The sequence below is a fragment of the Mya arenaria genome, chromosome 1 (assembly GCF_026914265.1).
Source record: "Mya arenaria isolate MELC-2E11 chromosome 1, ASM2691426v1".
NCBI lineage: Eukaryota > Metazoa > Mollusca > Bivalvia > Myida > Myidae > Mya > Mya arenaria.
This window is the reverse complement of record NC_069122.1, coordinates 31783899-31810771: the sequence shown is the minus strand read 5'-3', so window position 1 is coordinate 31810771 and position 26873 is coordinate 31783899. Positions and strand designations below refer to the sequence as shown.

The following is a 26873-nucleotide window of genomic DNA, read 5'->3' as shown; positions in this document are numbered from 1 at the left end:
GACAAAAAACATATTCTGCCTTTTAAGGTGTGTGAACAAACGCCGATACAGTCAATAAAAAATATAAAACTGGCAACAAAACCTCACGCTTTCTAGGACACAAAGTTTAGGACCTATCTTTTAAGCCTTTTTTGTTGAATCGCGTTACTAACGTTACTCGAAACTCGTGGACTTCAAAGACATTATTTGAGCATATACCTACATTTGTTGAATGGCCCAAGACTTTACTCCTTCTAAAATGAGTATTTTACTAAAACATGAACGAATCCCCACAAAACGAAAGCACAGCAACGTTTCTTTTATACCTCATTATTGGCGTTATTTTCCGACTCGTGATCCTCTGAATGTTCTGTGTTACTTTCTTCTGTGAAAGGGCAATAGAAATAAATACATCACTATTGTTTTTATTGCATTTTCCTTGATTTAGAATTTTCTTTCTTTTTTCGAAATTATTTTTAAGGAAACAAAAGCTAAGGAAGGTCATGGACGCAACCCCTGTACTTAGTACTTTGGACAATCTCGTTATCATGAAAACTCCTCTTTGAATAAAATAACATGTTACATCTTAATACGCTTTAACTTAGATGACTAAGCATGACGTCATACAGAGGTTTTGTTACATAAAGTATCCGATGTAAAAAATGTGAATTTGGGATGTCGAGTCTTGAAAGTGTGTTTGGGGTAAATAACAGCATAACATTGATATTTGTTATATAAATATATATATACATATATATAATAGCGCATTCTCTCATATATTATGTTGATGAAAAATCATTGTCAACATTCTAAAAAAAATATGTAGCGAACAATGTACATTAGCAATCGCTGAAGTGATTAACTATTGAGTGGAATTAATTTAGGATTTATAATACATGAACTAAAAATCATAAAACAGCATTTGTTGAGATTGTTCATAATAGACGAACAAATTAGAATTTGAAACAAACATATTTTTTCTCATTATAAAGACAATTTTAAATACTGCAGTCAGTTAAGTTGAATCTGTTTGTATAATGCTGATATTGCGGCCAGACATGATTTACCAACATGAATCACAGGAGAATGGTATAGTGTGACCATTTGTTCAGTTGAGTCGAATCTAAAGTATGTTGTGATACTGAGGCCAGACAATGAAGAACATGAATCACAGGAGAATGGTATAGTGTGACCATTTGTTCAGTTGAGTCGAATCTAAAGTATGTTGTGATACTGAGGCCAGACAATGAAGAACATGAATCACAGGAGAATGGTATAGTGTGACCATCTGTTCAGTTAACTCGAATCTAAAGTATGTTGTGATACTGAGGCCAGACAATTAAAAACATGAATGACAGAAGTACGGTATGTTGTTACCTTCATTGGGCAGGCTTGGTGTATCAGAACTTGTTTCCTCGTCCTGAAACATAAGAAATGATTGTTTATTATTTATTTACATCTCAGCGATTTTTTTTTCTTTTCAGTAAAGAATAAGGGGCGGACCAAGAAAGTGACGTTAGAGGGGGCGCTACTTAAGAACGTAAGCTTTTGACTTGTGCCCCTTTCTCGGACCGAATTTTATTTTAAAATGTTGGCAGGGGTGTCGGAGGTTTCCCTCCTAAGAATATTTGAATATATTCTAGTCCGAAAGGGTGCATTTTGGGAGTATTTCATTACTTTGTTCTTCCTTTATTAAAATAAAAAGTAAACTGTATGGATATCCTAAAAAGGTTGAAAAGACGTGTTTCTGTATACAACAACACAACAGAACATGACCAATTTCCATTAATATTTACCTCTCGTATAATTAACATGGATATATTTGCTTAATGCTGGAAACACTTTTCGTCACAGATATTGACCGAAATGGTCAGGTTATTTAACGTTGGAAAATAAGGGCTTGTACAAAAGTACATGTATATGAAAAAAGTACTTTGACGTGGGAAGGGGAGGGCACCAGGTGCTAGTGAGAATATAGACAAACATGTGCTTCAATATTTGTCAATTGGATTCTGTATTTTCTTTCAAACTTGATTTATTGAGTAGGTTGACTATGCTGATGCAAGCCTATCAACGAACGCTACAGAGCTGTTTTTGACTTTAGGTGTTTTCAGCAAATAATGATAATAATCGAACACTTTTAAGGCAGTTATATAGTTTGAAATCCATCGTTTTGGTTGTTATGTACCTTTACCATACGGTTTACTAATATTATCATGTATCATGTTTCAAATAAGTTAGCCATTCTTTTGACAGAACAATATTGTACAAAGCTAGCAAATTGCCAAAACGGATTCGTTTTAACAAAATGCATCTGCTCGTGATTATGTTCTATACTATAATGAGTAGTTGGTCGGTATGATTAGTTATAGAAAATGGTCATTTCCTCCTTTCCATTAGTAAAAAAGTGGGCGTTCGAAAGGAACCTGCAAAATCAATGTTCTGTTTTAAGCCTTTAGTTGAATCTCGTTACTAACGCCATTCAAAATTGTAGACTAAAGCGACATTATATGAGCATATATCAACATTAGTTGAAGGGTAACCGCCGTCGGTATGTTATTTTAAACACCCCTAATGTTTTGCCACAAATCACTACGTCATAAAAAGCATTTACAAAATCATTAAGAAATCCCATCAACGTGTCTATGATACCTTTTTGGTGGAGGAATCATCCGGCCCCGAACAATCTGTTCCTCCTTTGTTACTTTCTCCTGTAATAGGGCAAAAGATCATCATTTCTGTTTATATATCGCTTTGTACTTAATTCAGAATTTTGTCTTTCTTTACTTCGATAAATCGAACAAGGAAACAAACGCTAAGGAAGCTCATGTACGCAACCCCCGTATTTAGTACCGTAGACCACCTCGTTTTCATGAATAATTATGAGATAGGGAAGAAAACTCGTCTTTGAATGAAAAGGCATATTTTATCTTAATACGCTTTAACTTAAAAGAATAATTATGACGCCATACTGGGGTTTTGCTACATATAGTATCCTTTGTAAATTTTTGTGCATGTGGGATGCCTGGTGTCTTGAAAGTGTGTTATTTGTAAATAACAGCATACCATTGATATTTGTTTATATATATATATATTTATATATTTAAGATCGCTTTATTTCATATATTTTGTTAATAAACAATCATTCCCACTATTGTAAAAATAAATAAATAGCAAACATGTACTTAGGTAATTGCTTAAGGATAAATAATTAATGACCTATAAATCACAAAACAACATTTGTTGTAGAATGTTTGTAATTGAGGAATAAACCAGAATTTGAAAACAGAGAAAAATTATTTCCATTAAAAATACAATTTAAAACACTGTTCTAAGTTAAATCGAATTTATTTGTACTTTGGTGATATTGCGGCCAGTCATTTTTTTTACAACATGAGCCACAGGGGAACGGTATAGTGTGACCTTTAGTTCAGTTGAGTCGAATCTTAACTATTTTGTGATATTGAGGCCAGATAATTAAGAACATGAATTCAAGGAAAAGGTATGTTGTTACCTTCATCCTTGTTTGTACCAGAATCTGTTTCTTCGCCCTGAAACATACAATATAGTTGTTTTTATCGACATTTACATTTCAGCGACATATTTATTCGAATTTTCCCTTCACTTTTCAAGCTATAATAAGGGGCGGGTCTAGAAAATGACGTTAGAAGGGGCGCTACTCCCCCCTCGTACTGAATTTTATTTCTTTTAAAATGTGGGCAGAGGGTTGGGGGGTTCCCTCCTAAGAAAATTTAAAATAAATCTAGTGCAAAATGGTGCATTTTGGGAGTTTTTTTAATATTTTGTTCTCCTTTATGGAAATAAAAAGTAAACTGCGTACATATTCTCAAAAAGTGGAAGAGCCATTAAGAAACCGTGTTTTTACATACAACAACACACCACAACCGAACATGACCAATTTGCATTGAGGTTTACCTCACATATAGGTAAACATGGACATATTTCCTCGATGATGGAAACAAATGTCTTGTTCGGTGCCTTTTCTTTTTCCCTTCCTGCTACAGACTCGTCTGTAATATGGAAACAGAGCTTATATCAACATTTCCTTTTAAATTGCTTTTTATATACAGAATTGTTTCGTTTATGTATCTGACCAAAAAAAACAGAAACCATGTGAGCTCATAATCAAAACCCCTAGTCTAGACTACATTTTGTCATAATATCAATGTGCTAGGGGAGATTGATAAAGCATGTCTTTACCCTTGACGTCATTCAAGCATTTTTTACTTTAGGTTTCCGATATTCAATTATTTAAATTTGAGATGTCTGGTGATATTAATGTTGGTTGTGTGTTGATTACAGCAGAGCATACTTTTATACAAAAATAAAGTAGAAGTGCAAACCCTTTTAATTATACCATTTTGATAAAATAAATGGTCAAATTCTTAAAATTAAACATGCTACAGCAAAGTTGTACTCAATTATGATACACTTAAATAATGACCTAAAATAGGCTTTATATCAACAATCAACATTCGTTTAAAAAAGATGATTTAAATTTAACAAACAAAATGAGTTTGCAACAACCAGAATCGGTTATCGCTCCTTTTCTATCTCATAGAATATTTAAAACGGTGAACTCAATTGAGTCGAATCTTTAGTATTTTGTGAAATTGAGGACATACAAATAAAAGGAACATGAATTGTGTGTTGAAACCTTTGTTCTAATTTTACAAGGTTAATGAATCAATAATACATGGATATCTAAAGAATCAAGAATACGCATGCGCGGTGGCCACTTTGGATGATGTATTGCATATTCACGGCGAAAGTATTCAAAATTTTATAAATTCGACGGCCTTTTCAAAGATATCATCATTTCAGATTGAGAACGTAAATCGAAGGTTGCCAGGATTTTTTTTTATATACGGGTTCATCTTTTTTTACAAATTATTATAAGAAAAAAACATATAGCGCAATGTACATATATTGTTCACGACATTTTGTGGATTAATTTTAAATCGACTTCTTTTTTGTAGTCTTGGAGAAATCTGTAACTTGGGCACCCCTTGTTGTTCCTCACGGAGCTCTTTAAAATCAACAAACTCTGAAGCATGCGCACTGGTCTAATATAAACTAATGCTTGAATTCTAGTTCGCAATATAAATGTCATTTTTTCTATAGCTACTGTACATGTAAAGAATCTCTGTTTTATAATTATGTTTATTATTTAATTGTGTTTTAATATTCGTTATGCCGAAAAGAAAATGTTATAAGCGGCGTATTTCTCTCTTTGCATTATCATATGTTATTAAACAAATTTGATTACTTCGTTATTGCGGGCTTGAAGTATTGCGCTCTTCTTCAAGTCCGATACGGTTTATTTATGAAAGGGACTACGTCATTTTTTTGCTGGAGTGATGGCTTTTAATGGGAAGCAACGAACCATAAAATACACAGAAAAGCTCGTCATTTATTGCTCAAACAATGTGTGCACTTATCATAGACCAAAATGCACATGTTTTCGGCGGGATCTTATCTCCGTTAATCAGTGGTAATCAAAACAAAAATGCACGTTTTTTTGGTCAGTAAAACTATTATTGATTCTGGCAAATTAATAAAATATCGCTGAAACAAAGTATATGTAGAAATGTTTTTTATATATATCCACATTTCACGCTACTATGAACTTGATGAAGGCTTGAAAATTGGACACCATTTTATTTGCCTGGAAGCGAAGCAAATAAGTTTAAGAAACAAGTCGGATAACCTTTTTTCTGAAAGGTGATTTTAAAGGGACTCACTCATGTTTTTGTTTTAACCTTCTTTTTTTGTATGACGAAATGAAGTTTGGAAAGTCATTAAAAGTGTCAAAACTTAGATACTGATGGCTGTAATCCTGAAGTGTCGATATATGCTTTAATATTCAGCGTCAGCGTCAGTTTTCTATTTATTCATTGACGGTACCGACGTGGGATCGCTCACCACAGAATAGCTTTGGTTTCTTAAGTTGTTTTTTTTCCTTCGATTTCAGAATCAAAGAGTAAAATAGTTTTACTTTTAAGTGTGTTCACGTGCATTGTCTGAAAAAATGGGGCTAACACTGAGATGCATGAATTTTATCTTTAATTGTATAATGGATATCAGATCGCTTTTCACTTGCAATTTCATGTGTTATCGATCGCGTTCCAATTGAACATCTTATAGCGAGGTATGGCTTTGCCCGAATACGGAGACTTCGTACCAGTTACCACTACGAAATCGTACCAAGAGAATGTTCAAAGGTTGGCTGCTTCTTATTTGACCGAAATGGCTATGTCTGTTGTGTTTTTTAATATATCACATGTTCTAATACTTGTCTCAACATTAAAATATTGAATAGACTGTTATCAATCTTTGGATGTTGTTGCATTTAGCTTAAAATTGAACAGAAGCATGTTTTACTCCCTTTTTGTCATAAATGATACTCAAATATGCTCAAGACTACACCTATTGACCAGGATCCAGTTGCTAATACAGAAAGAGAGTGATTGTGTTAAAAAAGCATGAAGTTGTAAGTTGAATGAAAGAGAAGAAACTGGTGGTCTTTTTGCTTATAGTTCAACATAACTTGAGACTGTATTGCAAACATTCATCCAGATTAGTGAAGCATGTAGGAAAGATACTGTGGCCACAGGCCAGGGATACAAAATTTTATCTAATGGAAAATGTTATGTTGTGTTTTTTTACAAAAGGAGATACTACATCTGGTTTATCTCTTATATTGTGATATTTATTATAATTAAACTGAAACAATCAATGCATATTGTTAAACATAAGCACACTTTACCAAAGCAACGTAAGATTTGTTTCCGGTTCTAGTTCAGGGATGAAATTTATTTTCTTGTTCTCTCCACATCAGTAATATGTTAGTGTATTTACTGGCAATATCACTTGATTCGTATTTGAGATAAATCATGTTCATACTTTAAAGGCCTAGAATGTTTAAGGGTTTTATAATCGTCAGAAAAAAAGAGTGTAGATATAACTACACTAAAGACTCAGATAATGTCTAATAAACCCCCAAGGTTCAAGTAATGCTTTATTAAACAGACTTGCATAGGAGTGTCCAATGGCATCACTCACTCGACCAAATAAGCGCTACATTAACAATTAACTAAAAAATAATAATTAATTTCAATAAAATCAAACTGAGCTTTTAAGATAATCACGTGGTAGTGATTTTCTGTGTACTAGATTAAGAATATGCATTCCGTTTTGCTGCATGTTTCCTCCTTTCATGTTTTACGTTGTAATTTAGTAAACTTTATCTATAACGTTTCCGGCAATAATACTTCCAACCCGTAAAGATAGCGACTTGGATCAATTTATGTTATAATCTGGACACTTTCATATAAAAAGCTTAAAAATAGTCACCACTTAGCGCAGAGGACATGACTCCCTATGTCCACAGTCAAAGGCTAAATCTTGTATACTAGTCGGCTCTGTAAACTTGCCGGACTAAGATATATTGACTAAAAAAGGGGTCAAAAAAGCATTCTAAAAGTGACGTTCTAAAAAAAAAGCATGATCTAATTTAAAAAATGCCGCCTTAATTTCCAAAATTTTGAATGTTCGAGCCTCGCATAGGTGATGACGTCATCAAAAATGGCCGCCGCGCATGCGGATTTTTGGTTCGTAAAGGTTTCCTACCTGAGCCACCTGAAGTCGATTCAGAACTTGATGTTTCTTCGCTTGAAGAGATGCCTCTGTTCTGAAACATAGAAAACTGGTGTTCATACTGACAATACACGTCTCAGCAAAATTTTAAAATATGTTGAACTGTCAATTCACTTTCGAAAAATCAACACACATACAACTCCAACTAACCATTACAGCCTTGCAGCAATTTATTTACTTAAAAAAAACAGTGAATTCGATAGTTTTAAAGAAAGACATCAATTTATGACATTGCTGAACAGCTAAAACAGATCGGAAACAGAAAAACATGGAATCACTTCCTTTTTTTCTTATTTCATATTGACCGAAATGGTCAGGTTATTTTACGTTGGAAAATAAGGGCTTGTACAAAAGTACTTGTATATACAAAAGTACTTTGACATGGGAACGGGAAGGCGCCAGATGCTAGTGAGAATATAAACAAACACGTGCTGCAATATTTGTCAATTGCATTCTGTATTTTCTTTGAAATTTGATTTATTGAGTAGGTTGACTATGCTGATGCAAGAATATCAACGAACGCTACAGAACTGTCTTTGACTTTAGGTGTTTTCAGCAAATAATTATAATAATCGAACACTTTTAAGGCAGTGATTTAGTTTAAAATTCATCGTTTTGGTTGTTATGTCCCTTAAGCATACGGTTGTATTATATGATCATGTATCATGTTTCAAATAAGTTAGCCATGCTTTTGACAGAACAATAGTAAACAAAGCTAGCAAATAGTCAAAACGGATTTGTTTTAACAAAATGCATCTGATTGTGATTATGTTCTATACTAAAATGAGTAGTTGGTCGGTGTGATTAGCTATAAAAAAGGGTCCTTTCCATTAGTAAAAAAAGTGGGCGTTCGAAAGGAACCTGCAAAATCCATGTTCTGATCAAACTGCATGTAATTTTTAGTTGGTATTGTAATAATGCTAAAGCTCTGCTTAATTTGTGAACACATTTACTATTTTTGACTGATTTGATGGAGTTTCAAATGGCCGAAATGCATTATGCCTATTTATATGTATGTATATCTAAAATATTTTTACGGACAAGTTAAATCGCTTTGATTATAGACAGACGAGTATGTTTGAGAATTTAAAGGGACTCGCTAATGTTTTGGCACCAACATTGTGTTTTCGAAAATGCGTCTGTAAAACATTATATTATAACTACTTTACTCTTTGATACCGTATTGTAGGAATAAAATTAATGTAACGTATGAAATAATAGAAAACAGACAAAAAAACTCACACACTAGAATACAAACATCAGGATAACATGACTTTTAAGCTTTTTGTTGAATCTCGTTACTAACGCTATTCAAAATCGTAGACTTCAACGACATTATATGAGCATATATCAACATTAGTTGAAGGGTAACCGCCGTCGGAATGTTATTTTAAACACTACTAATGATTTGCCACAAATCAATGCGTCATAAAAAAGCATTTACAAAATCATAAAGGAATCCCTTTAAAACTAATCCTCATCGACGTGTCTATGATACCTTTTTGGTGGAGGCATCTTCCGGCCCCGAACAATCTGTTTCTTCTTCGTTACTTTCTCCTGTAATAGGGCAATAGAGATAAGAGCATCAATTCTGTTTATAAATCGCTTTGTACTTAATTCAGAATTTTCTCTTTCTTTATTTCGATAAATCTAACAAGGAAACAAACGCTAAGGAAGTACCGTAGACAACCTCGTTTTCATGAATATTTATGAGATAGGGAAGAAAACTCTTCTTTGAATGAAAAGCATGTTTTATCTTAATACGCTTTTACTTAAAAGAATAATTATGACGCCATACTGGGGTTTTGTTACATATAGTATCCTTTGTAAATGTATGTGCATATGTGATGGCTGGTGTCTTAAAAGTGTGTTATGTGTAAATAACAGCATAACATTGACATTTGTTTTATATATAATATATATTTAAGATCGCTTTATTTCATATATCATGTAAGTAAACAATCATTCTCACTATTGTAAAATAAATAAATAGCAAACAATGTACTTAATTAATTGCTTAAGGATAAATAATTAATGACCTATAAATCACAAAACAACATTTGTTGTAGAATGTATTTAATTGAGGAATAAACCAGAATTTGAAAATAGAGAAAAATAGTTCCATTATAAATACAATTTTAAACAATGTTCTAAGTTAATTCGAATTTATTTGTACTTATGTGATATTGCGGCCAATCATTTTTAACAACATGAGCCACTGGAGAATGGTATAGTGTGACCTTTAGTTCAGTTGAGTCGAATCTTAACTATTTTATGATATTGAGTCCAGATAATTAAGAACATGAATTCAAGGAAAAGGTATGTTGTTACCTTCATCCTTATTTGTGCCAGAATCTGTTTCTTCGCCCTGAAGCATACAATTTAGTTTTTTATCGACATTTACGTTTTAGCGATATTTTTATTCGAAATTTCCCTTCACCTTTTAAGCAATAAGAAGAGTCGTATCTAGAAAAAGACGTGAGATGGGGCGCTACCCCCTCCTAAGAAAAGGTAGACAAATTCTAGTCAGAAATAATGCATTTTGGGGCATATTTAATTACTTTCTTCTCCTTTATGGAAATAAAAAGTAAAGTTCATGCAAAAGAGCAATTAAGAAACCGTGTATACAACAACACAACACAAGATGACCGATATGGATTGATATTTACCTCACTTATAGTTAAACATGGACATATTTGCTCGATGATGGAAACAACTGTCGTTTTCGGTGACTTTTTTTTCTTCCCTCCCGCTACAGACTCGTCTGTAATATGAAAACAGAGCTTATATCAACATTTCCTTTTAAATTGCTTTTTTCTTGATACATAATTGTTTCGTTTATGTATCTGAGAAGACAGAAACCATATGAGCTCATAATCAAACCCCAGTACTTAAATGCGTCTAGACTACATTTTGTCATAATATCATTGTGCTAGAGGAGACTGATATAGCATGTCTTTACCCTTGACGTCATTCAAGGATTTTTTACTTTAGGTTTCAGATATTCAATTATTTAAATTTGAGATGTCTGGTGATATTAACGTTTGTTGTGTGTTGATAACAGCAAAGCATACTTTTATACAAAAATAAAATAGAAATGCAACCTCTTTTAATAATACCATTTTGATAAAATAAATGGTCAAATTCTTAAAATTAAACATTCTACAGCAAAGTTGTACTCAATTATAATACACTTACACATTATAATGACCTAAAATAGGCGTTATATCAACAATTCTGGTTGTTGCAAACTCATTTTGTTTGTTAAATTTAAATCAACATTTTTAAACGAATGTTGATTTAAATTTAACAAACAAAATGAGTTTGCAACAACCAGAATTGTTTATCGCTCCTTTTCTATCTTATAGAATATTTAAAATGGTGAACTCAATTAAGTCGAATCTTTAGTATTTTGTGATATTGAGGACATACAAACAAAAGGAACATGAATTGTGTGTTGAAACCTTTGTTCTAATTTTACAAGGTTGGTGAATCAATAATACATGGATATCTAAAGAATCAAGAATACGCATGCGCGGTGGCCACTTTGGATGATGTATTGCATATTCACGGCGAAAATATTCAAAATTTTATATATTCGACGGCCTTTTCAAAGATATCATCATTTCAGATTGAGAACGTAAATCGAAGGTTGCCAGGATTTTTTTATATACGGGTACATCTTTTTTTACAAATTATTATTAGAAAAAAATATATAGCGCAATGTACATATATTGTTCACGACATTTTGTGGATTAATTTTAAGTCGACTTCTTTTTTGTAGTCTTGGAGAAATCTGTAACTTGGGCACCCAATGTAGTTTCTCACGGAGCTCTTTAAAATCAACAAACTCTGAAGCATGCGCACTGGTCTAATATATACTAATGCTTGAATTCTAGTTCGCAATATAAATGTCTTTTTTTCTATAGCTATTGTACATGGTAAGCATCTCTGTTTAATAATTATGTTTATTATTTAATTGTGTTTTAATGTTCGTTATGCCGAAAAGAAAATGTTATAAGCGGCGTATTTCTCTCTTGCATTATCATATGTTATTAAACAAATTTGATCACTTCGTTAGTGCGGGCTTGAAGTATCGTCAGGTCCGATACGGTTTATTTATGAAAGGGACTACGTCATTTCCTTGCTGGAGTGATGGCTTTTAATGGGAAGCAACGAACCATAAAATACACAGAAAAGCTCGTCATTTATTGCTCAAACAATGTGTGGGCTTATCATAGAGCAAAATGCACATGTTTTCGGCGGGATCTTATCTCCGTTAATCAGTGGTAATCAAAACAAAAATACACGGAGCACATGCACACCTTTACATAGTCTTGTTTCATGTTCTTCATTTGACTGGAAAGTAAGCAATACGGTAAAGAGAAAAAACTTATTTTGGTCAGTAAAACTATTAATGCTTCTGGTAAATTAATAAAATATCGCTGAAACAAAGAATATATATAAAAAAATCAAATATATATATCCACATTTCTCGCTACTATGAACTTGATGATGCTTGAAAATTGGAAAAATGTTTTTCTTTATTTATTCCCAGTTTTAGTACAATGATGCTTTTCATTATGAAACTCTATGATCACACAGTTTTAAACCTTTTATTTTATAAGGCAGACTGTGTGTGATGTTTTTGGTTTCTAACGATGACTGCATCGTATCTTTGAAAAGTATTTGCATTAGGTGCTCTGAATTGTTTCCCTCCGTCTGCAGATAGAGTTGGGATCTCTAATCATTGAAGTACTTGGGGTTTACCTTTTCGTTTTTTATTATTATTTGTTTTATTGATAAGTTTCCTCAAGTTAATGCATACTTTGATAAGATTTATCTTTTGCGTTTTATCTTTATTAAGAATTGTTGGGATAAGAGTAAGGTTTGTGCACATAAACTGGTTTAAACCCCCAGTAAATTTACATTTTACTGACCGTTTCAAGGCGGTACCTAACAATTCTTGATAAACATACCAATTATATATATATATATATATATATATATATATATATATATATATATATATATATAGTATTTATGCACTGTGCTGTTTGTAGAGTTGTGTATTGTTCTATGTTTCTTGTTTGTGAATTTGTGTTCTATGTCTTTGGCGTTTGCCCATTGCCACTAAACCGGGTTTATGTTTAAACTTTTTGCTACTGAGCATGTTTCTGTAGCTTTTTGCATAATTATGGAAAGCTGTATTTTATATTTGATCAAAACAATAAGTCTTTTTCCAATGTAACATTTAGGAACAATGTTCTAACTGGTTTTGAGTTATGTTGTTTCAATAACAAACAAATGAAACTGTATTCTGTATTCTCACCATGATGTTTTCCAGACGTAGAGTCAGAGTTGCTTGGCTACAAATAGTTCATTAACCATGTATAATCAATACGGTATTTATTTAAGGGTAAGGGATCCGTCAGTTTTATTAACATTAGTAATTGTAGTAATTTAGTAAATGTTAAGCCATGATTTTACTTCATATTTAAATGGCTTTAATAAATTCAGTTTTAGTAAAAATGCAATAACGCTTTTTTGTGTTCTGTTACATATTCTTCAAATGCCTCTGTGTGCTTTATCAAATACATACTAGCTCTATTAAAGTTGTAATGAGTAGGACAACTCTATTCTGATCATTCATTTGATAGTTTTATATATATTAAAACTACCTCGTGTACTCAAATATGTTTTTATATCTTTTTTACTGATAACATTAACAATCTACATAACATTTACAATAAAACGATACTGTTATTTTCTTAATGCATTATTTTAAATCTTATACATATACACGAACATTGTATAATGTTAATATAAAAAATATATTATTGTGCAGTAGTACAGCTTGTGATTGATATGATGTGAAATACTTCCAATAGGCATTTACAAACATTTTCTTTTTCCTCCTTTCATGTTTTACGTTGTAATTTAGTAATCTGTAACTATAACGTTTCCGGCAATAATACTTCCAACCCGTAAAGACAGCGACTTGGTTCAATTTATGTTATAATCTGGACACTTTCATATAAAAAGCTTAAAAAATAGTCACCACTTAGCGCAGAGGACATGACTCCCTATGTTCGCAGTCAAAGGTTAAATCTTGTATACTAGTCGGCTCTGTAAACTTGCCGGACTAATATATTGACTAAAAAGGTGTCAAAAAAGCATTCTAAAAGTGACGTTCTAAAAATAAAAACAAGATCTAAGTAAAAATTGCCGCCTTAATTTCCAAAATTTTGAATGTTCGAGCCTCGCATATGTGATGACGTCATCAAAATGGCCGTAAAGGTTTCCTACCTGAGCCACCTGAAGTCGTTTCAGAACTTGATGTTTCTTCGCTTGAAGAGATGCCTCTGTTCTGGAACATAGAAAACGGGTGTTTATATTGACAATACATGTCTCACCTAAATTTTAAAATATGTTGAACTGTCAATTCACTTTCGAAAAATCAACACACATACAACTCCAACTAACCATTACAGCCTTGCAGCAATTTAGTTACTAAAAAAACACCGTGAATTCGATAGTTTTAAAGAAAGAAAACAATTAATGACATTGCTAAACAGCTAAAACAGATCGGAAACAGAAAAACATGGAATCACTTCCTTTTTTTCTTATTTCATTCCACTCTGAGCGGAAAGCGGCTCTAAAACTTGCGTTTTGAAAACGTAAATCATTTGTGTTGAGTGTTTTTTACAAAACAAAACGTAGGTTTCAAAGACTTTAAATATCTGTATTTATGGCTTTGCCTGATTTGTTTTTCATTTAACCCTTTCCACAAGCTTTAAAGTAAACTCATTGATATTATTTTGCCACGAGTTCTGTATGCTTTGCAAATCAAAACAACTATATGCCACAAAAAAAAACAATGGGTAGTTTCCGTTGTGTTAATATCACGTCTGTTGAACAAATTCAAAAAGAGACTTATAAAACGAAGGGACAAAGTTATTACATTCCTTAAATTAGTTCGTTGGAGGATACGTTGTACACATTTTGCAATCCGTGTTTTCGATGACAAAAACAGAAATGTGAAATGCTCAATTTGGAACAGTTTTAAACAGTCAATTTGTAGCAGTTCGGATAGTTATGTTTATGATAATCATGCATAAAGCGTGGTCTGTTTCCTAATATTATGTTTACCCTGTTTTCAAATCGTGTCTGTGTATGATTTAAAAGTACCATGGAAGAGGCAACACTGTGCGTCGTTGGCCGATCGCTTCTGTTTATGAATGCATTATACCATAGAGGAGACAGCACTGCATTGTTAGGCAAATCGTGTCTATGTATGACTATATAGGACCATATAGCACACATCATTAAACATTGGTAAGCGAATTGTAGCTCTGTGTGATTGTATAGTACACCAGAGGTGACATCACTGTACCTTGGTCGGCTTATTGTGTCTATCTATGATTGCATCATACCATAGAGGCGTAGTACTGCTTGTTTTCACCCTTATCGCAATATACGTGTGTGTATGATGGTATTATACCACTAGGCGGCCGAGTAAGATAGCATATATTTTCTATGATCCATCTTTTGTAAAAAAAACAAATCGGTACCTTGTCAAGAACTTCGAATATCTGTACCGTACGTCCTTGATGATTTGAAGATGATGAGCTCGTATCTGAAGATGTTAAGCTCGTATCAATATTTAATTTTTCGTCCACCTTCGAGATTAACTTTTTCTGAAACATAGGAAACGGTTTTTTTATTGACAATACACGTCTCAGCAAAACCTTTAAATATTTTGAACTGTCAATTCACTTTCAAGCAAGAGTACAAAATAATATTTCATTAGCAGCAATATTTGAATAATTATTTATTTGTATTGTTCGATTGCCAATGCCGAAAAATCAACACAGATACAACTTTAACTTACAATTACAGCCTTGTACCAATTTCTTACTGCAAAACTCCGTGAATTCGATAGTTACAAAGAATATTAAAACAATTTTAAACATTGTTAAACAGCTAAAACCAAACGTAAACAGAATAAAATGCATGGAATCACTAACTTTTTTCCCAATTTCATTCCATTCTGAGCGAAAAGCGACTATACAAATTGATTTTTAAAAAGTAAAGCATTCGGTTGTGTGTTTGTAAACAATCAAACAGTGCGTGTTAAAATCCGCAGAATGATTGAAAAACGGGCTTTCGTTTCAAAGATTTTATTGCATTGCCTTATTTGTCTTTTATTGAACCATTTCCACAAGCTTTGAATTTATAACCGTGTCTGTGTATGATTGAATTATGCCAGAGCATTGTACATTGGATGCCAATCGGGTCTCTGCATGATTGAACAGTGCCAGGTATGAAGCAGCATTGTACATCGGAATGCTAATCGAGTCTGTGTATGTTTGAAAAGTGAGGCAGCATTGTACATTGGAAAGCCATCGTGTTTTTGTATGACTGATCAGTCTCAGAGATGAGGCAGCATTGAAAATAGAAAGTCTTATCGTGTCTGTGTATGATTGAACAGTGCCAGAGATGAGGAAGCATTGTACATCGGAAGGCTAATCGTGTCTGTGTATGATTGAATAGTGCAAGATATAAGGCAGCATTGTTCATAGGAAGGCCAATCGTGTCTGTTTATGATTGAATAGTGCAATATATAAGGCAGCATTGTATATTGGAAGGCCAATTGTGTCTGTGATGATTGAATAGTGCCAGGTATCAGACAGCATTGAACATTGGAAGGCTAATCGTGTCAGTGTATGATTATAAAGTACCAGAGATGAGGCAGCATTGTACATTGGAATGCCAATCGTGTCTCTGTATGATTTAACAGTGCCAGGTATGAAGCAGCATTGTACATTAGAAGGCTAATCGAGTATGTGTGTGATTGAACAGTGCCAGAGATGAGGCAGCATTGTACATTGGAAGGCCAATCGTGTTTTTGTATGATTAATCAGTGTCAGAGTTGAGGCGGCATTGAAAATAGAAAGTCTAATCGAGTATGTGTGTGATTGAACAGTGCCAGAGATGAGGCAGCATTGTACATTGGAAGGCCAATCGTGTTTTTGTATGATTAATCAGTGTCAGAGTTGAGGCGGCATTGAAAATAGAAAGTCTAATCGTGTCTGTGTATGATTGAACAGTGCCCAGAGATGAGACAGCATTGTACATTGGAAGGCCAATCGTGTCTGTGTATGATTGAACAGTGCCAGAGATGAGGAAGCACTGTGCCTTGCACGTCTTGTCATGACTGTGTATGATTGTATAGAAAGCAAAGAAAACAACACTGCGCGTGAGTAAGCTTGTAATATCTGTGTTTGCTTGCATAGTTCTAACAACATTCTACGTCTTTCGCCAATGACTTCTGTGTGCAATTGTATAATACTATAGAAGAGCCAGTACTGTATATCGGTAGGCTAATCGTGAATGTGTATGATTCAATAGTACCATTAAGGAAGCAGCACGGTGCATCGTTGGCCGCTCGAGTCTGATTACGAATTTATTATGCTATAAAGGAGACAGCACTGTATTGTTAGGTAAATCGTGTCTATGAATGACTGTATAGGACCATAGAGGATACAGCATTGTACATTGTAAGCTAATTTTGGCTCAGTATTATTGTATATAACAGCAGAGGAGACATCACAGTACAGTGATAGGCTTATTGTGACAATGTATGACTGCATAATACCATAGAGGTGTTTCACTGCATAATTTTAAGGCTTAACGCATTATATATGTAAATGATTGTATCATACCACTAGATGGCCAATAAGAAAAATACATATTTCTCATAATTTTCGGTACCTTATCACCAACTTTGTATTTCTGTGCCATAACTCCTTGTTGAACTGCCCGGATATTTCTGCCCAGTTTCTGAAAAGTTAATACGATGTTTAACACCATTATTCTAGTAGTTGGAACTGATTGAAATGTATGCAGCATGTTTTTATAAAGTCGAAGTGCAAATCCGTAATCAACACTACCATAGAACATTATCAATATCCGTTGAAGATCGCTTTAAATTATTTGTGACGAGTACGTATAAAAACTTAAAGTACAAAGACGTTGGTATTATACCGTTGACTTTAAGTCGGATAAAGGAGACACCTTTCGACACGAGCGCCCCTGCTTCTCCTTGTTCACAAATCCAAAACAACACTGTAAAAAAGAACTCCTCTAGAAAATTTGTCCATGATACCACAAAACAACATTAATCATATACCTCGTTTTCTCCTTATCTCGGCATTTATCTTTTTTCTAAACAGGTAACATGGGACATCTAAGCTCATCGTCTTCACACCACCCCTTGCATTTTCTTTCTGTTACACACAGTTCGTGAATTAATTAACTGAAACAATTTCGTGTTCTTGTAAAAGAAGGTGGTAAGGGAGCAAACAACATGTAACCATAAAATACACAATTCAAACATAACCGATCAATTCATACGGGGATTTTGTTACTCAAGGTATCAAATATATAAATTTTAAATGCCTAGTTATCCAATATTATCTAAGTTTTATTTGAAATGGGATTATATGTAGAAAAAAATATGTTTAAATTATAACTGAAAAAAAACACATGCTTTTTGAGCCATTAAACATAAAAAATATTTTATTTCACGTCCGATATTATTTGAAATGAAGAACGAAAATATAACTACGACTATTTATCTGTTTATCCAAAATGCATTTCAGGTCTTTTATTTTTGTACTATGGATTTGCGAGTCATGCACTTTAAAATGATAGTAAAAGATATGTGGGGTCACCTGGAATTGCAATTTTACATCATTACAAATGGCTCGATGAGATGACAAGCTTGTCTGTCAATCGGAAATCTCTATATAGGACAGAAAACAAGACGTTATTTCATTGACTTAAAGTTGCACTCTCACAGATTGAACGTTTTGACAACTTTTTTAATTTTTGTCTTGGGACGAGACATTTTTGCAAATATCCATGTAAACAAGTGAAATAAGACTGCTGACAAAAGATAAAACCTCAGATTTTTATATTGCAGTTCAAAAATTAATGTTTTATGCAGTTTTCTTAAACCGTTAGTAACGGTTTAAGCCATTAAACATTAATTTTCGAACTGAAATTTGCAAATATTCGATCTGATCTTTTGTCAGCAAACTTTTATCATTGATTTGCAGATGTTAACGCAAACATTTGCTTTTTCCAAGACAAAAAAATGAAAAAGTTGTAACAACGGTAAATAGATTGGTTGATAATTTCTCTTTGTTCCAATATATACTGACACGTTTGTGTGCTTTTGATATTAAAACACGAGTTCGATTGTGAACCTTTAATAAATGCGCATGAGTATTTTTCAAGGATACCGGTATTCTTTATGACATACTAGAAATTGAGGTTCGTCTTGGGACTTCTTCGTCTTTCCTGGTTTATATTTTGTTAATAACTTTTTTAACCAATTATCTAATGAATTGTCATCAGATGAGTCATCGCCCATTGTCCCGCTTTCCGTTTCGTCAACAGGGTCTTGACCATTACATCCGGAATTCTGACGAGGAAATAAAAGACATGTAGGATCATTGTAGGCAACATCGGTATTTTATGCACACACACTACATTAGTACCCTAAACAAATAGACTGAAACAATCTCGTTTCCATGAATATTTATAAGAAAGCTGACAGAAAACTCCGCTTTGAGGTAAATTACATGTTACAATACAGTTCTCGTTATATAAGCTGATTTACCATGACGACAATTAGTGGATTTCTTATTTAAGCTATCTCATGTACAAATTAGTGAATTTGAGATTCTTCGGGTGAGCACACATTGTTTTATGGCAATTGAAAGGGTGTTGAGTGACGAGGAAGAATTTGCGAAAAATCGAAACAGTTTTTACGAACAAACATTTTTGGCCGTGAAAGATTAAAAAGGGTTCTGTATTAAACATCCGATATAAATCGAAACAAGGAAGTTCGTTGGATTGATGTTCTCCGCCTAATTAGACAAAGTAGATGAAAAAGAAACCAAATGTTTGTTAAATATCCCAACCAAAACATGCAAAACGGCTGCAGCGTGATGGACTCTTATAAATGTTGGATATAAGATAAGGTTTATTTGCAAGTTTAGAAATAAAATCATATTGTATATTGAGTGGCATTTTACTTTGGTCTAGTAGCTAAGGATTTGACCACACTTTACCAAGTCACAAACTGATACCATATTAAACTAAGGCAAACATTCTGAAAAAGATTTATGAATATTAGATCAGAAATATTATGGATTAACACCTAGAGCGTTCACATTTTTTTATTCAGATCTGACGCAGTGACTCAGTACATGACCTCATGTGAACTTTTTAAAATATTTTTCAAGATTTTTTTGAGACAGACATTCGTATTTGATTTCTCTAGGACAGGAGCAGATAATTTACCAATGTATGTTCCCAAAAACTATTTACGATTTGACCTATGTTAACTACTTTTTAAAGACTACCAAGATTACACCAAGGGCAATTCTCTGACAACAGTGTGAAAAACGTCTTGCCTTTCAATACAACTATTTGGTTTTGGACTTGATTTTTCAAAGATTGAACATAGTAGTCCTGTTTCTGACCTCATTTGATCCAGTTCAAACTAGTGAATGATTTCATCAAAACAAACATTCTAATTAGGTTTCATAAATATAACACTAGATATGTTGCCTCTAATATGTTCTCAATTGTTTTCTAAGATTTGACCATGTAACCTATTATTCCAAAGATCTTTCTAAGAGTTGACCTAGTGACCTAGATTTTGTCCCAATGTGAACCACAATCACAAGCAATCGAGTTTTTTAAGCGAAACATTCTAACCAATCGTTACCAAGATATGACTTTGGCCCTGATTCCTAAAATATGGATTTTGACATTCAGTATCAAAGAAACTGCCTTATTAATTATTTATCAATTGTAATGTTACATTTCCCAGTGAGATTCCTCTAGGTACTCAATGAATTAAGGCGTAATTCAATGTACCGGATGTCATCCGAAGATGGAGTATGTGAATTTTTCCCTTTTACCAATACATAAATAAAGACAGTAATAAGCCATGCTTAACCGATGCATGTTTTCATTGATATGATATAATATATGTAACATCCAGGTGAATTTTCATTTCCATATGGATGAGATTACTTGAATTGTATGATCAGTTATTGGAAGAGTAGCGTTCCTTGCACATGTCCTGTAGGTACCATGTACCTTTATCGATATCTGATGGATAAATTGAACTTGGAATAGCAAAGCTGGGGGATACTCAGCAAAACTACGAATTAAAAGTAAGTAAGAATATGTTTGAAATGACATGTTTATTTAAGATAAGTTATAACCAATTCTCATAAGAAAAAAAAAATGAAGGAACATATTTGTGAGCATTTGTCCGAAATTTTCGCCGCAAACATTTCCACACCTTCAAAGAGGACCTCCAACACTACCTTCAAGTTCTAAAAAGATCGAATGTTTCGGATTCTATAGAAGAATGGTTGATTTATCGACAGTAACTTACCTTATTTAAGTTGCTTAACATAATGGACGTTCTTCGTATATATCGATTGATATTAGAAATAAATAATTCAATTCAAATAACACAAAATATTTAAAACTAACAGCGTAGTCCATTGAAGCCAAACATGTGCGGATGTGTATCTATTCAAACTACCATGCAGGATAAACGCAGAATCATTGAATGCAACAATTCAGTACAAGCAGGACCATTTCCAACATTAAAATAACTTACCCTCAGATGCTTTATTGTTAATATAGCTCCTATTATTCCAACGATGATGCCAACCAAGATAATGACAGTGAGTATACCAACTGTAAAACGGAGGAGTTCCAATGTTAAATGTAAGTATCTTCATATTGCTAAGAAAATGTATATCAACCTTTTTGTAATATACAACAAATGGTAATTAGTTAAAATATGAATATGCTCAGAAAGAACCAGTAAGAGAGCAAACGCAAAGATGTGTTGACACTCCAAAACTTTATCCCAAATGGTCGAGGATACTTGATGGTCAGTTCTTGTTGATCTATACTGTCTTTGAGCATGCACATTGGATGTAAAATTAGAATACATGATATATCAAAAGTCTTTTAGAACCAGACAAAGCTAAATATTAATTTAATTAATATTTGATTACTTAAAACAAGCGAGGTTTAAAGAAATGATTGCATTTCTCGTCTGTAGGAAAGTATACATACGGAAATCTACTGAGTAATACTATTTATTGAACACTTCATAATATTCATAATATTTGAAAATGAAAGTTAATGTAATTAGTCCTAAAAAATTACAACGATAAAGGACAATAAGACAACAAATCGTTTGATTTTAAACTCTTTAACTGACCATGCATGCAGGCATCTCCGACCACACCAACATAATAATCAGCACAGACGCACTCTTGATCTACACACGTCTTGTCAGAATCGCAGTCGTCGGACGATAAACATGCTTGTGCTGGCACACCGGAAAGAAAGAAATGTCAACATTTGACATGCAAATAGTTCAATAACGTTGTGTAAAACCTTTTTGTTCAAATGTAATTGTTTGACTTGGTACTGTATGAATTTAATAACAGTTACCAACAAAAACTTTATGTATATGACTATTTCTATATTGAAACATACATTTCAATGATTTGTAGCGTACCTTGTAACGTTACTGTATTACATCATCAGACTGTTACTCTTTTAATCAACATTAATTTGCGGAAATTGATCCATTCTACACATGCACTAGCTATAAATAAACATTGTCAAAATAGCTTCTTAAACTAAAGCTTGGGTTCGAGCAAGTCGAGCTACTTTTATAAAAACTATTGGTTCCTCTAGTTTCTATTTTTTTGTAACCATTTACAATAAAAACATTTAACAACTAATACATTATATCAAAATCCATTTGTGTATCAAAACTTTGTATAAGTCGAGAAACATTTACAACAGTGTTTTTGTTAATGTTATACATCACAGTGCATTTGGATTTGTGTATTGTCTGAGTCGGAGACCCAATCGCTCATCAAACATAACTCCATTGGCCTGAACAGAAGTCAGTTGACAGTGGTTGCAATTACTAACCTGTAAGAGTGTCACAGTGAAGCCCCGTCAGGCCCGAGGGGCATGCGCAATAGTAGCTGCCAATAGTATCCACGCACGTAGCATTACGTATACAAGGAAAGCTTGAACACTCGTTGATGTCTGAAACATAATGCCAGACAAACAATTTGCTTTTTTCCGTTTTCACTGCCAAAAATTGTAAGGTAGATTAGTCGTAATGTTTTATTTAATTGTGTCTGAATTACATTCTCACATCCATTTATTCGACGTCATTTATTCTAGGTATATTAACGCGTCCATTTCTGAAACTACCGAAAATGAATCCCAAAAGGTGAAAGAAAATAACGGTCAGAATAAGCTATATGCTGGTAACAAACTAATTAGGGAGGAATGCAAAGAATGTCGCCAAGAAGGTCGTTTTTGTTTCGACTGAACATTTATAAACAAAATAAACATGTACCATTAAAATCATGTTAAAAACTTATGCTGTGTGTAAAGACTAAAGAGCCAGATATATTAAAAGATTTTACTACACGTGTCCAACAAAACAAAAGTCTTTTAATTTGTTATTTAACAATTCCAATAAATCTCTTATTAATTTATCAAAATTTATATACTATGCAAACATCTTAAGAAACTTATAACAATGTTGTTGTTTGTATCCATAAACAATGTTCTGCTCTTCTGTTAAACCAATACGTGTCTAAATCCATGCCTTGCACATGTATTTTGTATTTGCTATAAACATGTCTGATATGTTTAATGCAATAAAATATTGTATTGAATTGAATATTAGCCTCAAGATAAGAATTAAATAAACCATTTCTTGAATGACGGAATCATACTTCACCCTATATTATATAAAATACGATTTGTTTCAATAAGACTGGTTATAATAATATTGATATTATAAGTTAAATTGGTGTATGTTAAAAATTAAGCATGTGTCGATTGATTTTATCTGAGCAATTTGTTCTAGAGAAGGTTCTTAAGTTCTGTTTATAGTATATGAATTTTGCTGTATATTCTTAATGTAAAAATTATTAGGTTTTTCAAATTTTGTAGATACAGATTAGATATACTAGATAAAATTCACTTTATGTCTGTCTGAGATTGCAGTTTAAGCTTTGGTTTCTTGGTGTATTATAACATCTTCCAGTTTCAATTTCATGAAAGTAGTGCGGATTTTGTAGTGTGTTTATATGTATCGTTAATTTATCAAATACATTTCCCAGATGTAGCTTAGCCCAAATGAACTTACTTTCAGTGCAGAACGGTCCAGTAAAACCAGGCGGACAAATGCATGTGTAATTGTTGATTCCATCCACACAAGTCGAGAACGCCGCACAATGGCTGTAAACACAGTCGTCAATGTCTGAAAAATGCAAATTGTTAAATTATTTCCTAAAAATATGAAATATCCATTCGTGTCAACAACGTTCACCAATATTTGGATATAAAGTAAATATACTTTTTCTCGACATGAAATTACAAGTCAGACATTAAATAGATTCAAAATCAATTTATATAATCAACGAGATGGTCGAAGGCTTAACTGGCGATTTATACAATCAACTTAGTTAGTTTGAGCTTTATAATCAATTTAGTCATTTAACCTTCTTGCAGTATGCTTTAAAGTGAATTTATGCAAATGACCATTTCAATCAAAATCGTTTTCGAAGGCTTCAAAGTTATTTATTCCAATCAACCTATTTGCCGTAGGCTTCACAGTCAATATGGGAAATCAACCTAGATGCCGTAGGCTTCACAGTCATTCTAGGCAATCAACCTAGTTGTCGTAGTCTTCCTTCACAGCCAATCTAGGCAATCAACCTAGTTGGCGTAGGCTTCACGGTCACTATGGGCAATCAACCTAGTTGCCGAAGGTTTCACAGTCAATATGGGCAATCAACCTAGATGCCATAGGTTTCACAGTCAATTTGGGCAACAAACCTAGTTGTCGTAAGCTTCACAATCAATATGGGCAATCAACCTAGATGCCATAGGTTTCACAGTCAATCTAGGCAATCAACCTAGTTGCCGTAGGCTTCACAGTCAATATGGGCAATCAACCTAGTTGTTGTAGGTTTCACAGTCAATATGGGCAATCAACCTAGATGCCATAGGTTTCACAGTCAATATGGGCAATCAACCTAGTTGTCGTCGGCTTCACAGTCATTCTAGGCAATCAACCTAGTTGCCGTTTGCTTTACAGTCAATTATTCTAATCAAAATAGTTGCCGTAGGCTTCACAGTCAATCTAGGCAATCAACCTAGTTGTCGTAGGCTTCACAGATAAATATTCTAATTAAAATAGTTGCCGTAGGCTTCAAAGTCAATACGGGCAATCAACCTAGTTGTCCTAGACTTCACAGGAAATCTATGCAATCAACCTAGTTCTCGTAGGCTTCACAGTCAAATATTCTAATCAAAATAGATGCCGTAGGCTTCACAGTCAATCTAGGCAATCAACCTAGTTGTCGTTGTCTTCACAGTCAATCTAGCAATCAACCTAGATGACGTAGGCTTCACATTCAATCCAGGCAATCAACCTAATTGTCGTTGCTTCACAGGCAAACTAACCAACCAACCTAGTTGTCGTTGGCTTCACAGACAATTATTCTAATCAACACAGTAGAACTAGGCTTCACAGTCAATTCATTCAATCAACCTAGTTATCGTAGGCTTCACAGTCAATTAATTCAATCAACATATTCGTCGTAGCTATCACATTCAATCTATGCAATAAACACTTGTTTTCAACATATATTCCAGATAATCTACATAATGGATACTTAATTCATAAGCAAAGTCTTACTGATTTGGCAATTAATTCCTGTAAATCCCGGTACGCATGTGCAAACGTACGAAGGGTAAAGGATGTTAGTCATTTGACACGTGCCATTGTTTAAACATGGGATCGGATAACACAAATCAACCGCTGAAATGAGAGTTATTTCTATATTAAAACATGCAACAGAAATTACAGGGACGGGCTTAGCTGTATAGAACTGACTGTGGAAAAATATAACAAAATATACGTTATAGCAATTAATTAAATCACTTCAAATGCTATACGTCATGAATTTAAATAGGAATCTACATACATTTACATGTAGGTCAGTTAAATATGACCTTGCAAGTATACATCGGAGAAGCCTATCAGTTAAAGAGTATAATTTCTCTACAACAATTTTGCAGTAAAATCAAAATAGGCTTTTCTTTTTTGTAAACATAATAACCGGTCCTGTAGTTGTCTAGTCAGGCGTGTTAATAAAGCTCTCCTGCTTGCATCCAATATATAAGCCTTAATCAATGAAGTAAGATAAGTGCATTTTTTTTTAAATATAACGAAATCATTTTTATTTATAACAGGGCAGGAATATATATCCGAATTATTACGTCGCCATTAAGTGAATGAAAATTTGAAAGGTCGAATGGGTTTGCAAAACAATTTGCGGACAATCGTTGGATATAAAACTGTTTTCTTAGTTTAAGATTCTGTTTTATGATATATGGATAATCAGCCTTCTCACTGTATCAGAGACCGGTCTGTTTCGCTTGAAGACAGGTCGGTTTTCAGGTAAAGAGTGAAGGTCACGCTAGGTAAATTTAAAATAACGGCAGCCATTTTGTTGGGATTTAAGGGAAAGGGGTTTGAAGTTCTTTTAATATATTAATGAAATTTTATTGATTATTAAAAACAAATTTATTCAACTATAAATTTGGAATATAACAATCCCATCATTTGATGTTTTGAAAAAAAATATAGCATGCACCCATGGGGAGTTCTGTTATGTATTATTTATATATATATATTCTTTACTAATTAGCTAATAACCATTATTTTATTTAGAAACTTTGACACTCTTTTCCCTATATGGCTTTTGCTTCAAACTGATATCAGTTTTAAAAATAGCACTAAAATGTAGAAGATATAGTTTTAAAACTCATTGATTTCTTGAGTTAACCCTTAATTGGATTGATTAATATAGCTATCAAAATAGAAGGTACAATGCTTGCAGAGTGTTTTCCATTAAATGTATAACTTAAAATAGTAAGAGTTGTTTTTTCTAGGAAAAACAAAACAGCCATCTGCCGCCTGCCAGATAAGATTAACCAAAAATGTCCTATGATAAAAATAATAATTTGGTAAATTGTAAATAGTCCAC

At 33.2% G+C, this 26873-nt stretch overlaps 1 protein-coding gene and 1 long non-coding RNA gene across 2 annotated transcripts in view; both read right to left on the bottom strand.

Moving 5' to 3' along the window:
- Nucleotides 1-2630: 2630 nt before the first annotated feature.
- On the bottom strand, nucleotides 2631-10426 carry LOC128238387 (uncharacterized). The gene is made up of 7 exons (XR_008261696.1): nucleotides 10329-10426; nucleotides 9991-10027; nucleotides 9158-9216; nucleotides 7633-7693; nucleotides 3916-4010; nucleotides 3494-3530; nucleotides 2631-2690 (listed from the first exon to the last, which is right to left on the bottom strand). It is a non-coding gene; the product is annotated as an uncharacterized LOC128238387 (long non-coding RNA).
- A 3516-nt stretch (nucleotides 10427-13942) lies between these two features.
- LOC128226420 (fibropellin-1-like) overlaps nucleotides 13943-26873 on the bottom strand; it is a 61316-nt gene continuing 48385 nt past the window's right edge. The window contains exons 41-50 of the mRNA XM_052936300.1: nucleotides 25520-25642; nucleotides 23963-24076; nucleotides 22723-22842; nucleotides 21995-22105; nucleotides 21380-21459; nucleotides 18992-19153; nucleotides 17710-17790; nucleotides 17437-17505; nucleotides 15234-15359; nucleotides 13943-14029 (exon numbers count right to left, since the gene is read on the bottom strand). Of these exons, the coding sequence (XP_052792260.1) occupies nucleotides 13943-14029; nucleotides 15234-15359; nucleotides 17437-17505; nucleotides 17710-17790; nucleotides 18992-19153; nucleotides 21380-21459; nucleotides 21995-22105; nucleotides 22723-22842; nucleotides 23963-24076; nucleotides 25520-25642 (1073 nt within the window). The remainder of the gene's footprint in view (nucleotides 14030-15233; nucleotides 15360-17436; nucleotides 17506-17709; nucleotides 17791-18991; nucleotides 19154-21379; nucleotides 21460-21994; nucleotides 22106-22722; nucleotides 22843-23962; nucleotides 24077-25519; nucleotides 25643-26873) is intronic.